This window comes from Dipodomys ordii, unplaced genomic scaffold (genome assembly GCF_000151885.1).
Source record: "Dipodomys ordii isolate 6190 unplaced genomic scaffold, Dord_2.0 Scaffold135, whole genome shotgun sequence".
Taxonomy (NCBI): Eukaryota; Metazoa; Chordata; class Mammalia; order Rodentia; family Heteromyidae; genus Dipodomys; species Dipodomys ordii.
Window position 1 is genome coordinate 3,536,821 of NW_012267351.1, and position 15,334 is coordinate 3,552,154.

The 15,334-nt window shown below is 51.6% G+C and overlaps 1 protein-coding gene across 3 annotated transcripts in view; it reads right to left on the reverse strand.

Annotated features, from left to right (window-relative positions):
- Jade2 (jade family PHD finger 2) overlaps window positions 1-15,334 on the reverse strand; it is a 45,634-nt gene that overhangs the window by 29,639 nt on the left and 661 nt on the right. For all 3 annotated transcript variants that reach the window (XM_013030978.1, XM_013030979.1, XM_013030977.1), the window contains exons 2-4: window positions 11,355-11,478; window positions 6,768-6,825; window positions 3,901-4,019 (exon numbers count right to left, since the gene is read on the reverse strand). In XM_013030978.1, the coding sequence (XP_012886432.1) occupies window positions 3,901-4,019; window positions 6,768-6,825; window positions 11,355-11,402 (225 nt within the window). In that variant the 5' untranslated portion in view covers window positions 11,403-11,478. The remainder of the gene's footprint in view (window positions 1-3,900; window positions 4,020-6,767; window positions 6,826-11,354; window positions 11,479-15,334) is intronic.

Sequence of the window (15,334 nt, forward strand, 5' to 3'; positions counted from 1 at the left end):
TCCCTGAGGACATTCTGTCCCTGGTCATCTGGAAAGGGCTCCTGGGCAACATGCAAAGGCCCCATTTCTTCCTCTAGGTCCACACTGATTTGTCACCAAGGGCTACAAAACAGGTGACCACTGGATCCCAATGCCCACGCCCTTCTGATTCTGGCACCTCCTTATTCTGTCTCAGGAATGGCTTGTTTACTTGATACCCCCAAAACCCTGGCTCCCTTCCTTCACTTTTGGCTGCCCCATCCCCAGGTTGCTTGGATCCCAGGGAAAGGATCTCCGGAGTAGGGTCCACAGAGGACTCTACAGATGATGATCCTGAGGTGAAGAAAGAGAAGTATCACTTGCCAAGAGTCAGAGTTCCTTGGTGGCTAAGCCAGGGCCCTCAGGCAAAGCAGGCTGCATCTCCCATAACCGACACTTCCCTGCGCAAGCACCTGCATCCTGCTGACAGCCAAGAGGACAAGCTCCCCAGGGAGAGGGCCTGTGCTTGCTTTCCTCTGGCACTGGCCAGCACTGGCCTCCTAGGGCTTACTGATCTCATTCAGTGCCAACAGTAGCACTGGGGTCCACATGTGCTCTCTGGCTTCGCTTCTGGGGATGATGACTTCATGAAAAGACTGATTTCTACGCCTCCAGCCAGCCTGCCAGGGGAAATCCCCACTGCTTGCTCTGTGTTTCCTGCTTCTCAGTCTACCCCCAGGCCTGAGGAAGACACAGCCTCCAATACAAACCACAGGGCTGGCTTCCAGGTCTCTAAGGTCTCTTCCCCAACCGTCCTTCGCACCTGGTAGAAACATGTCGGTTTCTGAGCACCAGTGAGGAGAAGAGCTGGAGAGTGTGACCACCTACCTGCATGCTAGGGCCAAGCCTGAAGTTCCAGAACCAGGCTGCCACAGCTTGTACTATCCCTCCCCGACCCACAACCAAGAAGCTTCTGGGGAACAATAAGCCAGGAACTCCTAACTTAGGCAAATGAAGGGGATGTCTGCAGCTGAAGCTCTAACCCAGACCCCCAGCCAGAAGGTTTCTATTTATTTAAGTATTGGTACCTCCGTCTGCCCCAGACCACTTAAAACCAGTGGGGATGGATGGAAGACTGTTTCTAGCAAGTGCAAGAGTTATCTCCAATCAGACAGCTTCTCCGAGGTGAGATCCACAAAGACCAAAGGCTAGGTTACCAGGCAAGACAGGCCCGGCCCACCCCATAGGCTCCAGCAGAATTGACACAATAATGCCAACAAGGCACAACAAAGGCTCTCTAGGCAGAGCTCCTCCAAGCAGAGGAAGGATGCACGCTGTGACCCAGGCTCCATTCCTTTCACTGCTCAAGGAGATCCTGGGGGAAGATTTTAGAGTTTTATGGATATCACCAAAATCCCAACCCAGATTCCTAGTATCCGAGAGCCATCCCTTCTCGGCACTCCAGATTAAGGGCTAGATGGGAAGCTGGGCCAGAGGACCCCAGCCCTGTCCAGGGTCCTGACTCCTGGTCAGTACTTTCTTCAGCCCAGGGACACTTCACTCTGTGTTCAAGGAACCACCTGTTAGACACATTGGTCCATACTGGGAATGGTGTCTACCTTGCCTAAAGCCCCAGCCCCAGACATATTAATAGTGGTTGGGGAATGGGAGGCTGAGTGACCACCGTCAGTGTGATGCTGAACACTTGCATCCTTAAATTCCCTACCCCACCCAGGCCGCAGTGGCTCATACCTGTCATCCTAGCTATTCAGGAGGCTGAGATTTGAGGATCATGGTTCAAAGCCAGCCTCAGCAGGAAAGTCTGTGATACCTTTATCTCTAAAGAATCACCAAAAAAGCCATAAGGTGCTGGGCAAATGGGTTCCAAGAATGTCCCTTCTGCCAGGATGCCCTATGCCCTCTCAGACCCCAGTGACCAGCAAGGTCCCCTCCCTCTTCCAGCCCATTCACAGAAGAGCACACAGTAGACCAGAGAGCAGATTTAGTGCCAATAGTTTCGACAGCCAAGTCTTTGCTTTCCTCTCCACCCTCTTGTGAGCCAAATATTTTGGAAGCTTTCACTAACAGCTTCTTCTCTACCCCACCATAACTCAGAATTTATGCCGGCCACAGCTCAACCTTCTCATTTAGAGGGTGAAGGAAACCTCACAGGTTGCTCTCCAGCTGGCTATGCGAAGAAGAGCTTGTCCTTGGCCAGGGTTCAAGGGAGGGAAGACTCCTCAGCCCTCTAGGAGCCCAAAGCTGGGAGGAGGAGGGGGAAGGGAGAAGAGGAATGCGTCTAGGTAAGAACTCACAGCCACCTTCAGAGTCTCTGGGTGTTGGCCTGGGCCTATAAAGCCAGTCCCCAGTAGGGCCCTTACCCACAATTCCACTCTATTTTTAGGCACAGAGGCCCTGGGCTGGAAAACCCAAGAGGCAGGGGAATTTTCTGCCCTATGCAAATTGTTCTTTCTGTTCAGCGTTGGCTGACACCTGTTTCCTCCCAGTCAGGCCTGTGATCCTGGGTATAGACAGCCTCCCTGCTTGCCCTCCCTTCTCCCCCCGCCCCCAACTAATTGGGACCTGGATGGAGAGAACTGGACAGGGGAAGGGACCCGTTTTAACTGAGCTTAGCATCAAATGAAGGGGCCAGCCCTGGAGTTCCCCCCCCCGCCCCCCCACCTCCACTCCCAACTGAATAGCCCTAGAGGGAGTAGGCAGGATTCTGTGAGGATCCTCAGTTTTCCAATGGGTACAATAGCACCTGCCTCTCAGGACTACATATATGTTCATCTTACTTTACTTATTTTAATTTTTGCTGCTCCTAGGGCTTAAACTCAGGACCTGGGAGCTGTCCCTAAGCTTCTTTTGCTCAAGGCTAGAACTCTACTAATTGAGCCACAGCTCTACTTCCCACTTTTTTTTTTTTTGCCAGTCTTGGGACTTGAACTCAGGGCCTGGGCACTGTCTTTGAACTTTGTTTGCTCAAGGCTAGCACTCTACCACTTGAGCTACAGCACACTTCTAGCCTTTTCTGATTATATGATACTAAGGAATTGAACCCAGGGTTTCATGCATGCTAGGCAAGTGCTCAACCACTAAGCCACATTCCCAGTCCTTCCCACTTTTTTATATAGTTAATTGGAGGTAAAAGCCTCATGGACTTTCCTGCTTGGGCTGACTTTGACCATCAATCCTCAGATCTCAGCCTCCTGTGTAGCTAGGATTGCTAGGCTTGAGCCACTGGTGCCTGGCTAGAGGAGCTTTTAATTACAGTACCCGATTGTGTCATCTGGTCTACCATCCTTGAAAGGCCCCTCTCAAATCAACAGCATCAGCTTTCCAACAACTTACCAAGTGCAGGTAAACTGCCCTATAGCCACCACCATCTCCCCACCACACTGCGGTGTCAGCCCTCTCCCAGGAATGCTCTGTCTCCCTATGTCTGACAATCTTGGTATCAGGCCATACCTGGGACTAAGACAATCCAATTCTTCCTCCACTTAAACATAACTGTCTGTCACAGAGCGCTAGTGGCTCACGCTTGTAATCCTAGCTACTTAGGAGGCTGTGATCTGAGCATCATGGTTGGAAGCTAGCCAGGGCAGGAAAAGACCATGAGACTCTTATTCCCAGTTAACTACTCAGAAGCTCAAGGACAGCACTTGGGCCCTGAGTTCAAGCCCCAGGACCAGCAAAATAAAAGCTCCAAAAAAACAAACGCATAAATGTCTGTACCCCTCCTCCCCCAATGGACCGAATGCTTCCTTTGTCCCTTCCCATGGTACACTTTCTCTGTGTTAATCTTTCTCTGCCCTTCACCACTTCTCTTTACTTGGAATTCTAGGGTGATCTTTAAAACATGTGGAACCCTTGCAGTTAGACCTCCAGACCACAGGTGTCAGCTCCGGGCACCTCTTCTGGAGGCTCCTCACCACCCACCTCGGAAGGCTTCTTCTCGTTCTGCCGGGGCCAGCCCGACTTGGTACTGCTGGGCAACTTGGAGCATCTTGAGCCTGATGCAGACACGGATGCAGATGCTGATGCAGATGTAGCATGACCTGCAGACAGAATTGAGCTTGTGAGGCAAATTAGAAGGCCAGGAACACCACTCACCAAGTGTAGTTTGCCTCTAAGCTGTGGAATGCATGATCAGGAGGTGGAGGCCTCTCTAAGCAATGTCCAATGATGAATTGGAGACACAACGCTTCTCTCTTCCACTCACCAACTCCTGGGGTGGTTTTCAGGGGTCTGTGTTAGCTTACTATGTGGCCCAGACAAATCCTAGCCCTTTTGGGAGCGCTGCTTGCTCCTCAGTTAAGAGTAGAACAAGTTTCAGGCATGCTCCACATAAAGAACATCACCAGAGTCTGGGAGGATTCCAGGAGGATGCAAAGGCAGGGAGCCAAGAGCAATGGGAAGTGTTGCTCTGAAGTAGATGCAGAAACTACCAGGCTCGGGGCTGGGAAGGTGGCTCAGTGGTAGAGTGCTTGTTTTGCATGCATGAGGCCCTGGGTTCAATTCCTTAGCACCACATAAACAGAAAAAGCAGGAAGTGGCGCTGTGGCTCAAGTGGTAGAGTGCTAGCCTTGAGCTGAAGAGCTGAGGGATAGCGCCCAGGCCCAGAGTTCAGGCCCCAGCACAAAAAAAAAAAAAAAAAAAGAAACTACCAGGCTCTATCTCTGACCCAGTATCTTATGAATATACCACCATAGGGTTAATAGGATTCTGCAATACAGTCTTCTATGTAGCCTGGGCTAGACAAGATCCTTCTGCATCTACTTACTGAGGGCTGAGATCAAGCCTCAATTTGCGTTTGTTTGTTTGTTTCTTTTTTTCTTTCTTTCTTCCTTCCTTTCTTTTTTTTCTTGTCAGTTATGGACTTGAACTCTGGGCCTGGGCACTATCCCTGAGCTCTTTTGCTGAAAGCTAGTACTCTACCACTTTGAGCCACAGTGCCACTTCTGCTTTCCTGGTAGTTAACTGGAGATAAAAGTCTCATAGACTATCCTGCCTGAGCTAGCTTTGAACCGTACTCCTCAGATCTCAGCCTTCTAAGTAGCTAGGATTACAGAACTGAGCCATGAGCACCTGGCTAGTTTTTCTATAAAGTTACAGTGCTATGGTTTAGATAAATGCCCCCTAAAAGGTCCATGTGTTAAAGATTTGGCCCCCTGAATGGCACTGTAAGGTGTCCCATGCGTTTTTAGGACAGAGAGCCTTATGGGAGATCTTGAGGTTATTGGGGCCAATCTAATCATGGACTGAAATCTCCCAACCTGTAAGCTAAGGAAACCTTAATGATAATTATCTCATATATTTGGTTGTAGTTACATTGACTAAAGGGACAAGATGAACTGTCTTGAAAGGGAGGATTAAATGTACTATGTTCATAAAATCTTAACATAGTCTCTGGCATATAACAATTACTCAACACCAATAGTTAGTCTTGAGGCCCCTGCTAGACTACAGGACTGCAGTCTTAGTCCCCCAAGGAGCAGAAAGAAGGCCTAGGGAGACCCAATGTGACAGTGGTAGAGACTGGTAGGGCAAAGCCAGAGTTCAGATGCTCAGATGCCTCCTTCCCTGCCTTGCATTTGCCTGGCCCTTTCCTGAACTGAAGTTAGAAGTAGAGGACATAGCTATTCAGTCTAGGAAGCCAGGCCGTGAGCATGTAGCCAAAGAAGGATGATATGTTATAGGAAGGATGGGCTGGCCAGGTTGGACATCAGAGGAAAACCAAGGCATAGGTGAATGAGGGTAGGGGAAGAGATGAACCTTCTGTCTCTTGAGGGATTGTGCAACTTTTGAGAACCAGGGTAAGGAAGAGCCCTCACTAATTGGGCTGGGAAGGTGGCTCAGTGGTAGAACGCTTGCCTTGCATGCCTGAGGCCCTGGGTTCAATTCCTCAGCACCATATAAGCAAAAAGAAAAAAGTCGGAAGTGGCGCTGTGGCTCAAGTGGTAGAGCGCTAGCCTTGAGCTGAAAAGCTGAGGGACAGCACCCAGGCCTAGAGTTCAGGCCCCATGACAGGACCCCCCCCCCATAAAAAACAAATGCCACAAATTCACCATCTGCATGAACATGTCTGGAGGCACAGGGCTCCAGACCTGGCCTCCCCACTAGTATAGCTTCTTCTTTAGCCTTGGCCTCCTGCAAGGCAGTCACTGTGAGGTGAGATTGTCTTTGGCAGACTATTCCTCCTACCCATGGCAGACAGAACTCCTCAGACACAGGCAGGCCTGGCTTCCTGGGCCATTGAAGAACAGCTACTTTATGACTTCATCTCCCTTCCTTCTGAATTTCAGAGGAGGCTCCCTAAACCCATTTTCTCCTAGATAACAACCCCCTACCACCAAGCATTCACCTGGCACACCTATCCCAGACACTGAGCAAGACGTAACTCATCAGGGGAGTTTACCACTGGCTAGGAAATGATACCTATCAGATAATTATAATAGTGACAAGCTTTGCATTGATACTATAGGAATTTTCCAGAAGGGCCCTGACTCAAAAGAAAAGCCAGAGGGACTTTTTCTTCTTGCATTTCTTATGAGCAGCAAATAAAAGGTCCTTAAAGGGGCCAAGCAAGACCTAGAGAGTAGAGTGAGTATGAGAAAGGGGACAGCCAAGGCTTTGGAGGCCATTGTAAGGGCAAATGCTAGCACTCAGGAACAAAGGGGCTTGCCTTGACTTATGTTTTTGTCAGCATAGCCCTGGGTTGAGTTAAGACCACGGGGCAGCCTCCTTCCACCCTGGCTCTGGACCTGGTAACTATTCCAATGCTTTTCCAAGTGAAAGGGACTTACTGTCAGTGGTGTCCGAGTTGTCGCTGCTGATGGAGTATTTTCGCCTCTTCTCTTCCATCTGTAACGAAAGGCAATACAGGCTCACTATATTCGTGGAAGGCTTGGGAAATCCTCAAGCTCTCAGAAAAAGACTTCCATTCTCTACCTCTCCACACTCCACGAAAGACAAGACTCAACCTACCTGCCTCACCTGCTTCCTACCCCACCACCCACAGAGGCCCTATGGTGGGAAGAGGAGGAACTAGACTTTGATTGCCAAGGTAGTCCATCGAGGTTAAGGTACAATCCTAGGCATAACAGCCAGCTGGCTATGGAAGTAGGGCTACTTTCCTATCTGCCACTGTCTTTGCCCAGATCAAGTACAAACCCAGGGTATCTCAATTGGACTATCTAACTTCCAAGTCCCTGAGTAGTTCTTTTGCACGGCCCTTTATCCACTCTGTCTTGGTGAGCTGTGAGCTATAAGCTCCTTTTATCGGTGAAGCTGTGACTTGTCCTACAAGGAACTGGCTCAGCAGAGATTTGAACCCATGGTCTGAGGTCTGATCTGTGAACCTACACTGAGCTGCCTTTTGTGCAATCCATCAGCTGCATGCAGTCCATTAGAAAACTTTGCCCATACTTTTATTTCCTCTAATCCTGGGAGCAGACCCTGCTCTTGTTTGCTTGGAGGGAGCAGGCAGAGTGGCTTGATAATCTGCTCAGGGTCACACGGCTGGTCTGTGGTCAAGTTCAAGTGAGATGGATTGCATTGCAGCTTCCACACGTTCCTGCAGGGCCCAGAATGGCCTCGTTGCTCATAACCAAACACAGAGAGCCAGTCCCTGTCTTTTGGAGAAAGCCTTCAGTCTAGCCCATCTGCCAGCTATTACCGGCTGCTGCTATCCCTTAGTCTTTTCCTGTTAAGCCCTGGAGTGCCCCTATCTTGTGTGTATATGTGTGTGTGTGTGTGTGTGCGTGCACGCGTGCACATTTGCCATCCTGGGGCTTGAACTTGGGACCTGAGTGCTGTCCCTGAGCTTTTGTGCTTGAGGCTAGTACCCCACCACTTGAGTCACAACTCCATTTCTGGCTTTTTGTTGGTTCATTGGAGATAAGGATCTCAGAGACTTTTCTACCTGGGCTGGTTTTGCCTTGCAACCCTCAGATCTCAGCTTCCTGCATGGCTAGTGTTGCAGGTGTGACACCAGTGACCAGTACCCCTATCTTGCTCCAGCCCAGCAGAAACCAGGAAGCATTTGTTCATGGAACTGGAGCAAAGAAACCCACATCGCTGGAGCAGACCTGGATAATGCCCCTGTCTGGAACGTGCCTTAACTATGAGCTTCTCAGTACTCCAACAGCAGGAAGGTTCATCAGGGCTGATGGCTTGCTGTACAATTTCAGAGGTATGCAGGGCTCTGCAGAGGGTGACAGACTGAAGGGCAGCTGTCAGAGTAAGCAACTCAGGTGCCACTGCAGAAACAGAGTTAGCACAGGCTCTCAGGCACTCACTGCCAGCTGGGCACTGGTGGCTACACTAGCTACTCAGGAGGCTGAGATCTGAGGACTGAGGTGTGAGGCCAGCATGGATAGGAAAATTGGAGAGACTCCTCAGCTAACTAGCAAAAAGCCTGAAGTAGAGCTGAAGTGGTAGAACAACAACAAACAAACAAACAAACAAACAAAAACACGAAAAGACAGTGCCTAAGTTTTTCGTTCAAACCCCAGTATAGGCACAAAAGAATACCAAACAAAATATATTCACAAGCACACACACATACAAACACACACACACACACACACACACCTTTTACCAAGGGAGATTTTGTGGTAGTTTAGTTGGAATAATAGGTAGCCTATGAGGGAACACACGATTGTATGAACAAAGCTTTCTTCTTTTGAAGTAAAGTCCATTCTGAAGGCTTCCTTTCCTACCTCCATGACAAAACATCACCCCCGGCCCGCCCCCCCCAAGCTGGCCAATGAAGCCTGAAAGAATCCTAGGTCCTCTGTGAGGCTACCCTTTGCTCCACAAGTTACCTCCTGAACCCAAAGAAGACAGGAGGACTCACTGACCCAAGTCCAACTCCAAGGCTGCCATGCAAATAGTCAGGATGAGGAGGCTGAGACTTCACCTTGGCCTCTGATTTTTCCCTATCAGTCCTCCAATTTCCATCAAGGCAAAGATCTCTTCTGGGAGATGACCTCAAACAAGGCACTTAACTTTGCAAAGACAGAAAGTAGTCCTAAAATCATTTCTATAATGATTCAAGAAAGGAAGGGTCTTGTTTGTTTTTGTTGGTTTGTTTTTGCTGGTCCTGGGGCTTGATCTCAGGGCCTGGACTCTGTCGTTTAGCTTTTCTGCTCAAGGCTAGAGCTCCACCACTTGAGTCACACTTGAGCCACTTCTGGCTTTATTTGTTGGTTTATTGGAGATAAGAGTTGCATGCTCTTTTTCCGGTCTGGGCTGGTGTTGAGCTCCAGTCCTCAGATCTCAGCTTCCTAAGTAGTTAGGATTACAGGCATGAGCCACAGGTGCCTGGCTAGGAAGAATATTCTTTTGCTGCCAATCGTATCAGTAATTTGCAGGCCCCTTAAGCCTCCCCTCCCACCCCCAACATGGAGAAACTCAGCTTGGGGGCTGGGCTATGAGGGCTCACCTTTCAGAACGTATGGCTTTGTCTAACTCTACTGACCCACACCTGCCCTCATACCTCTTGCCTCATACCCCAGCCCATCTCCTTTCTGCTTGGACCCCATGTTCATTGCCTGGCTTGCACTATTACTCTCCCGTAATCCAGGGCTCCACAGGTAGGCCCAAGGGATGTTTAAAAAACATAAATCAGATCACATCGTGGCCCCACAGAAACTCTTTCAAAGGCTTCCTGCTGATCAAAGGACACATCTTGAAGTCTTGACCACAAGAGCCAGCAGAGCCCAGCTTTTGCCCACTTTGACTAGTGTAATACACTAGTGCCTTCCTCACTGCTTTCCAGCTACAATGGCCCCTTTCACTTCCTCCCACAAGCCCAAGACAGCCCATGTTTGGAGACCTGGGCACCAGTTTGTTGGCCTGCAGTGTCCTTTTATGTGGTCTATTGAGTTTCTGACTGTGCAACCTTCAAGTCTGGCTTCAGCATCATGTATGTTCGTTTTTACCCATCACTCTATCTAAAGAAATTCATCAAGCCCGGAGCTGGTGGCTTACACCTGCAATCCTAGCTACTCAGGAGGCTGAGCCCTGAGAAGATCCAAGTTCGCAGCCAGCCTCGGTAGAAAGGTCTAGGAGAGTCTTATCTCCTCCTAAACAGTAAAAAGCCATCTGTAGCGCTCAAGTGGTAGAGTGCTAGCTTTGAGTGAATGAGCTAAGAAACAATGTCCAGGCCCTGAGTTCAAAGCCCAGCATTGGCACAAACAGAAAAAAGAAAGAAAGAAAACAGAAATTCACCACCCTGCAGAATTGCAGTGAGCTACTTGTTGACTGCTCCTCCCCTTGGGAGTGGGGAAGAAGCAAGTCTGGCTAAATGTCCCAGCAACCCCTAACCTTGCACTCAGTACACAATAGGAAGTGCTGGTGTGTTCTTGTCTATAGCCCAGCTGGCCTGCCTGTGGCTGACAGGAACAAACACCCCAGTCCAGGATTCCGTGCTGTTTTCACAGCCTGCCTTCCCCATCTTGACCTCACACATTCTCCAGGAGGCTTTATTTGGCTGGGCTCCTGGCTAATGATCAATGTCAACTCAGTAATAGGGCAGCCAATTTGGTGGCAGATGTTTTCTTGGCAACACTAGCCATTGGGTCTTTGTGGGGGCCTCAGGTCTGGCCTTGAACACCACTGGCCAATGCCAGCCCCCTTTAAAGACCTCTCTGTAAATAAACTCAAATAAACACCCTGGGCCTCCATTAACGCCCCTCCATCTGACCTTGGGAACAAGTGGGCCTTTTAGACCTAGCTACTGCAGCCTCTGGAGGGGCAGTTAAAACACCCCCCCAGCCTGGCCTCGGGCCTCTCCTCTTCAGAGGCCACCAGGCCTGCCCGACCCTGCCACCACACACAGCAGGATTTCGGCCGCCTCCTTAAAACTGAGAGGGGAAAGTGGCTTTCAAGCAGGCAATTTACCATTCCAGACACAATCTTTCAAAGAGAAACAAAAACTCTCCCTGTCTGAAGCAGACTGCTAAGGCGTGTGTGTAATAAGATGCTAATACAATTTAATGATATTTCGGCTGGAAAACCTGTCCTCAGAGCCTCCTTGTGTCGGGAAGGCCAGACATTCAGAAAACAAGAGCGGCACACTCTTAAAACTGCTCGAAACAGGGGGTCAGAGCCCCACTCTTTCCCATCTCTCATTAACTTTAATGCCTTCTTAGGGACAGTAATTGCAGTTACAAAAAGGATTTTATGCACACAGGGCCCAGCGCTGCCGTCTGCCATCTTTGAGTCTGCTTCTCCAAGCCTAGGGGAACCCAGCTGCACCTCCCTCTTCTTCCATCACTACCCACCTGCAATTCTTAAGCACCCCAGTGGGACCCAGGTCCCCTAAACACACTGCTCACACCCATTCTCCATCTACTCATCGACTTGGTCTTTTAGTGTTTACTCACCCTGCTCTTCATCTCAGAGAGGGAAAAGTTTGGTCCGCTCGCTTCCATATCTGGCTGCCCATTGGCATCTGCTGGCTCCTGCTGATCTCTTCTTCAGAGAAGGAAGCTGGCACTCTGGCCAAGCCTAAAGGTGAGAGATCAAAGGTCAAAGGTGCTTTAGGTGCCCTTCTAGGTCACTAACAAGAACAGTAAGAATGGCTAGTACTAATCAAGCGCTTACCACAGGTATAACTTTGGGCTTAGGCGATCCCCCTCCACTTCCCGCCCCTTGCCTCTTGTTCTGGGGGTTGAACTCAGGACCTTACACATGATAGGTAAGTGTTCGACCACTTACCTATATCCCCAGCCCTGGGATTGGTCTTTTTTAATACACTGTTATCACTTATTACACCAGTGGTGGGCAAAGGGACTGTGGATTCACATCTAGGCTGTCCCACCTTCCAAGGGGATAATCCATTCTCAAAGGACTAAGTATATACGTAGGCTGACAATTTTCAGTATGGCTGAGAATATTCCCAACCACAGGATTGTCTAAGAGGAAACTAAGAGTACCCTGTACTCCAGAACCAGCCTTCTTCTCCTTCCTAAGTTTTGACCAAGGATGGAACCTGTGAATGTTAAGCAATTCAGGCACATGGTATGAGTTGGGTATTGGGAACACAGCCAAGCCCAGGGCTTCTCCTCTCAACTCTGTCCTGGCTTCCTCTGGCGGAATCTGAACTGTTCAGTCCCCAAACAGCCTGTTGCACGTGTTGTAAAGCACTGAGTGGAAGTTTCTGACCTGAGTCATGAGCAGGAGATAATCACCTCCCTGTTCACAGAAACACCAACTTTAACCAGAACATCCAGCCCACAGTCTCAAAAAGATGAGGGAGTCCATGTTCAAGACACTGGCTTAAGACTCTAAGACACAGCTAGGCACCAGTGTGGTTCATGCCTGTGATCCTAGCTACTCAGGAGGTTGAGATCTGAGGATTGCAATTCAAAGCCAGCCTGGGCAGGAAAGTCTATGAGACTCTTATTTCCAATTAACTACCAAAAAGACAGAAGTAAGAGTGGTGGCTCAAGTGGTAGAGTGCCATTCTTGAGCAAAAACAACAAACAGCTAAAGGATAAAGCCTAGGCCCTGAGTTCAAGCCCCTCCCCCCAAGAAAAACCGAGGTGCATCTGGAGCTTGGGGTGCAGCAGCCCCCTTCCTCCGTCAATGAGAGGTGGAAGAGATTTCTGACAGCATCTTGGATCTGAGTCACTGGCCATTTTGCCAGGCAATTTAGGAAAAGGAAAAGCATGTTGGATGGGAAAACGTTCTGGAAACATTTGCTACATCCAGAGTCCAAACAACTCTGTCCTTCAACACTTCATCTCCAAAAGTGCTGGGAAGACCCTAAGCCAAACAGTTTCAAAACCTACATTCACTGTAAGTTCCCGCTGCCTGGGGCAAGGACTTCCCTCTGAGAAGCATTTGCTGTGGAACCAAATGCTTTTCCACTCAAAACAACAGCCAGCAGCATTCAGGATACTCAGAGGGCTCCAGATCAAACAAACATCTTTCTCTCTCTCTCTTCTCTCTCTCTCCCCTACCATGCAAACTTTCTCAATAAATTATTCGCCCACTTCGGATCAAAGCCTGTTTTTGCAGCCTGTGACCTAAAAAGCAAATAGCATCACTTAAACATGAAAGTCTTCCTCCCTGCCTGGGTCAGCTTTATTACTCATTCCTTCCCCCCTTACAGTTATTCTGTTGTTATTTCTCCTCCTCTGCTTGGTAGATCGCCCTGCGAGTCCCAACCCGCCTGAAGAGGACGGGACAGGAGGACTGGTGCGTTCACTTGGGCCCTAAGGTGAGAAAGGAAATTAGGGAAGGGGAGAAGGCAATACCCCAGGAGCCCAGGAACCAGGGCCAGGCCCGGTTGGCAACCTTCTGCCGGGCTCTTTTGCCAAATGTCCTACTGGGAATTTTACCAGTGGAGAGAGAGAGTCGGGGCTACCCTGGGAGGAGCGGCTAGGAGGTCTTAACCTCCTTCCAGGCCCAGAACTCAAGTTTGCAAACAACTTTTGTTGGGGGTATCCTAACACCTAGTCTGGACCAACCCAGGCCCCTTCCCTAACCCCTTTGGAGCTGCAATGAATGCACACACAGGACCCCCCCCCCCCAGCAAACTCTGCCTCTGGATACAACTTTGTGCCTCCACATGCACTGGAAGATGAGCAGGGAGTGAAATCTGCAGATCAGGGTTGTTGGGTGCGACATGCCCTTGGCATTAAAAAAAAAAGCTTGGAGCTTCTATTCCAGCCCCCTCTACACCAGGCCCAGCGGCCAAGCTGGTTAAAATAATAATAATAATAATAAAATTGCCCGGGTCGGCTGCAGTGACTAAAGGGATTAGAAGGGGGGTTGCGCGCGCCTCCAGCCTGCCCCTAGAGGCAATCGGCGGGATGGCAGGCTGGAGGCGCGCCGGCGTGATTCCGACCGACCGCGGGAGCTGGAAGGAGGAGCCGGAGGTAGCTGCGGGGGGCTCCGGCCCAGGCGAAAGAAGGGCACGAGGCGGTTCGGGCCAGGGGAGGCGCGCCAGGAGGTGGGTGGGCTTGGAGCCCGGGGAGGAGGAAAGATCGAGGAGCCCTCGGGGTAGCCCCGCCGAGGCCCTGGGGGAGGGGGGCGCAAGGGAGCGGTGTGTGCAGGGTTGGGGAAGGTGCTGGGCCTCTGGAAGGCAAGAGTGTGAAGCCTTTCCAGCCCGATCTTTGCAGACATCCTCACCCCCCACGGCAGCACAGCCACGAGTGGACAATCTGACTCCGGTTCATTCCTGGGGCCGGGGCAGGGGGCGTCTCCGAACCCCGGGATGGGCGGGAAGATACCGCGGGGAGCCACAAGTCTGCACCCCGGAGGGGAGGAGGAGGGCGGGAGCCGCTCCGCAGGCGCAGGCGAGTGGGTGGGAAGGAGGGAAGAGGGGAGGAAGGAGGTGAGGCCGGGAAGATGCCGCTGCGGGGGGCGGGGCGGGGCTGGGCCCGGGGATCCGGCGGCGGCGGCGGAGGGGGGGGGGGCGGGTGGGGGGGAGAAACTGCAGCATTGCTTGCTTGGGGGGCGGGGGTTGCAATGTCACTCATTGGGGGGGAGGGGGTCAGGTGCGTGTGTCCCCTGAATTCGGATCCCGCCACTGAACCCCGCTCCCCTCGACCACCCGAGGGGAGGAAGGGTGGGCAGAGGAGAGGTGGGAGGTGGCACCGCCGTCTCTCCCTCCGGCGGGACGCGAACCGGCGGAGTTGGGAGAAGGTAAACAAGGGCCACGCCCCCTGCCGTCGCCCCGCGAGCGCGCACCCGCCGCTCCGGCCCCGTTGCCGGTACATTTCCACTCTCTTCCCCCGCCGGACTCCCGCGCAGCCCGGGAGGAGGGAGGGAGGGAAGGTGGTGGTGGTGGTAGTGGTGGCGGCGGCGACTGTCCCCGACCCCCATTCCACACCCCAGGTGCTGGGACTAAGCACCCTCCACACTCACCTGGAAAGGTTGTCCCCCGCCCTTCCAAGAGGAAAAAAAAAAAAGAAAAAACACGCCAAAAAGCAACTGTCTTAATTTGTGCAAAGCCTCTGAGCCCGAGAGCCGAGCATGCTGCCCCCGCGTGCAGCGCCCGCGTGCACCCAGCGGGGAGCCAGGGGGCGCAGGGCGGAGGCGGTGACCCCCGCCCTCCCCCTCCCGGAAGGTGTCTAGGACCGGACTGGTTTTTGCACGTGAGCCCAACGCGGGGTCATGTGCACCGGCTCAACCCGGTTCGGGCGCCCGGACGTGCTGCGTATCAACAAAATGAAACTCGGGGCCACACCGGAGAGCACGATCGCTTCCCGGGTGATCGGGAGCTTCCCCCCCCTCTCCCCTTGACCACCACCCCTCACCCCGCGGGCGACCCTCCCCCTCTCCCACCCCACCTCGGCATCTCAACCTCCCCCCTTTCATCCCTCCCCCCCCCTCCCGGCACCACTCTCCCTAC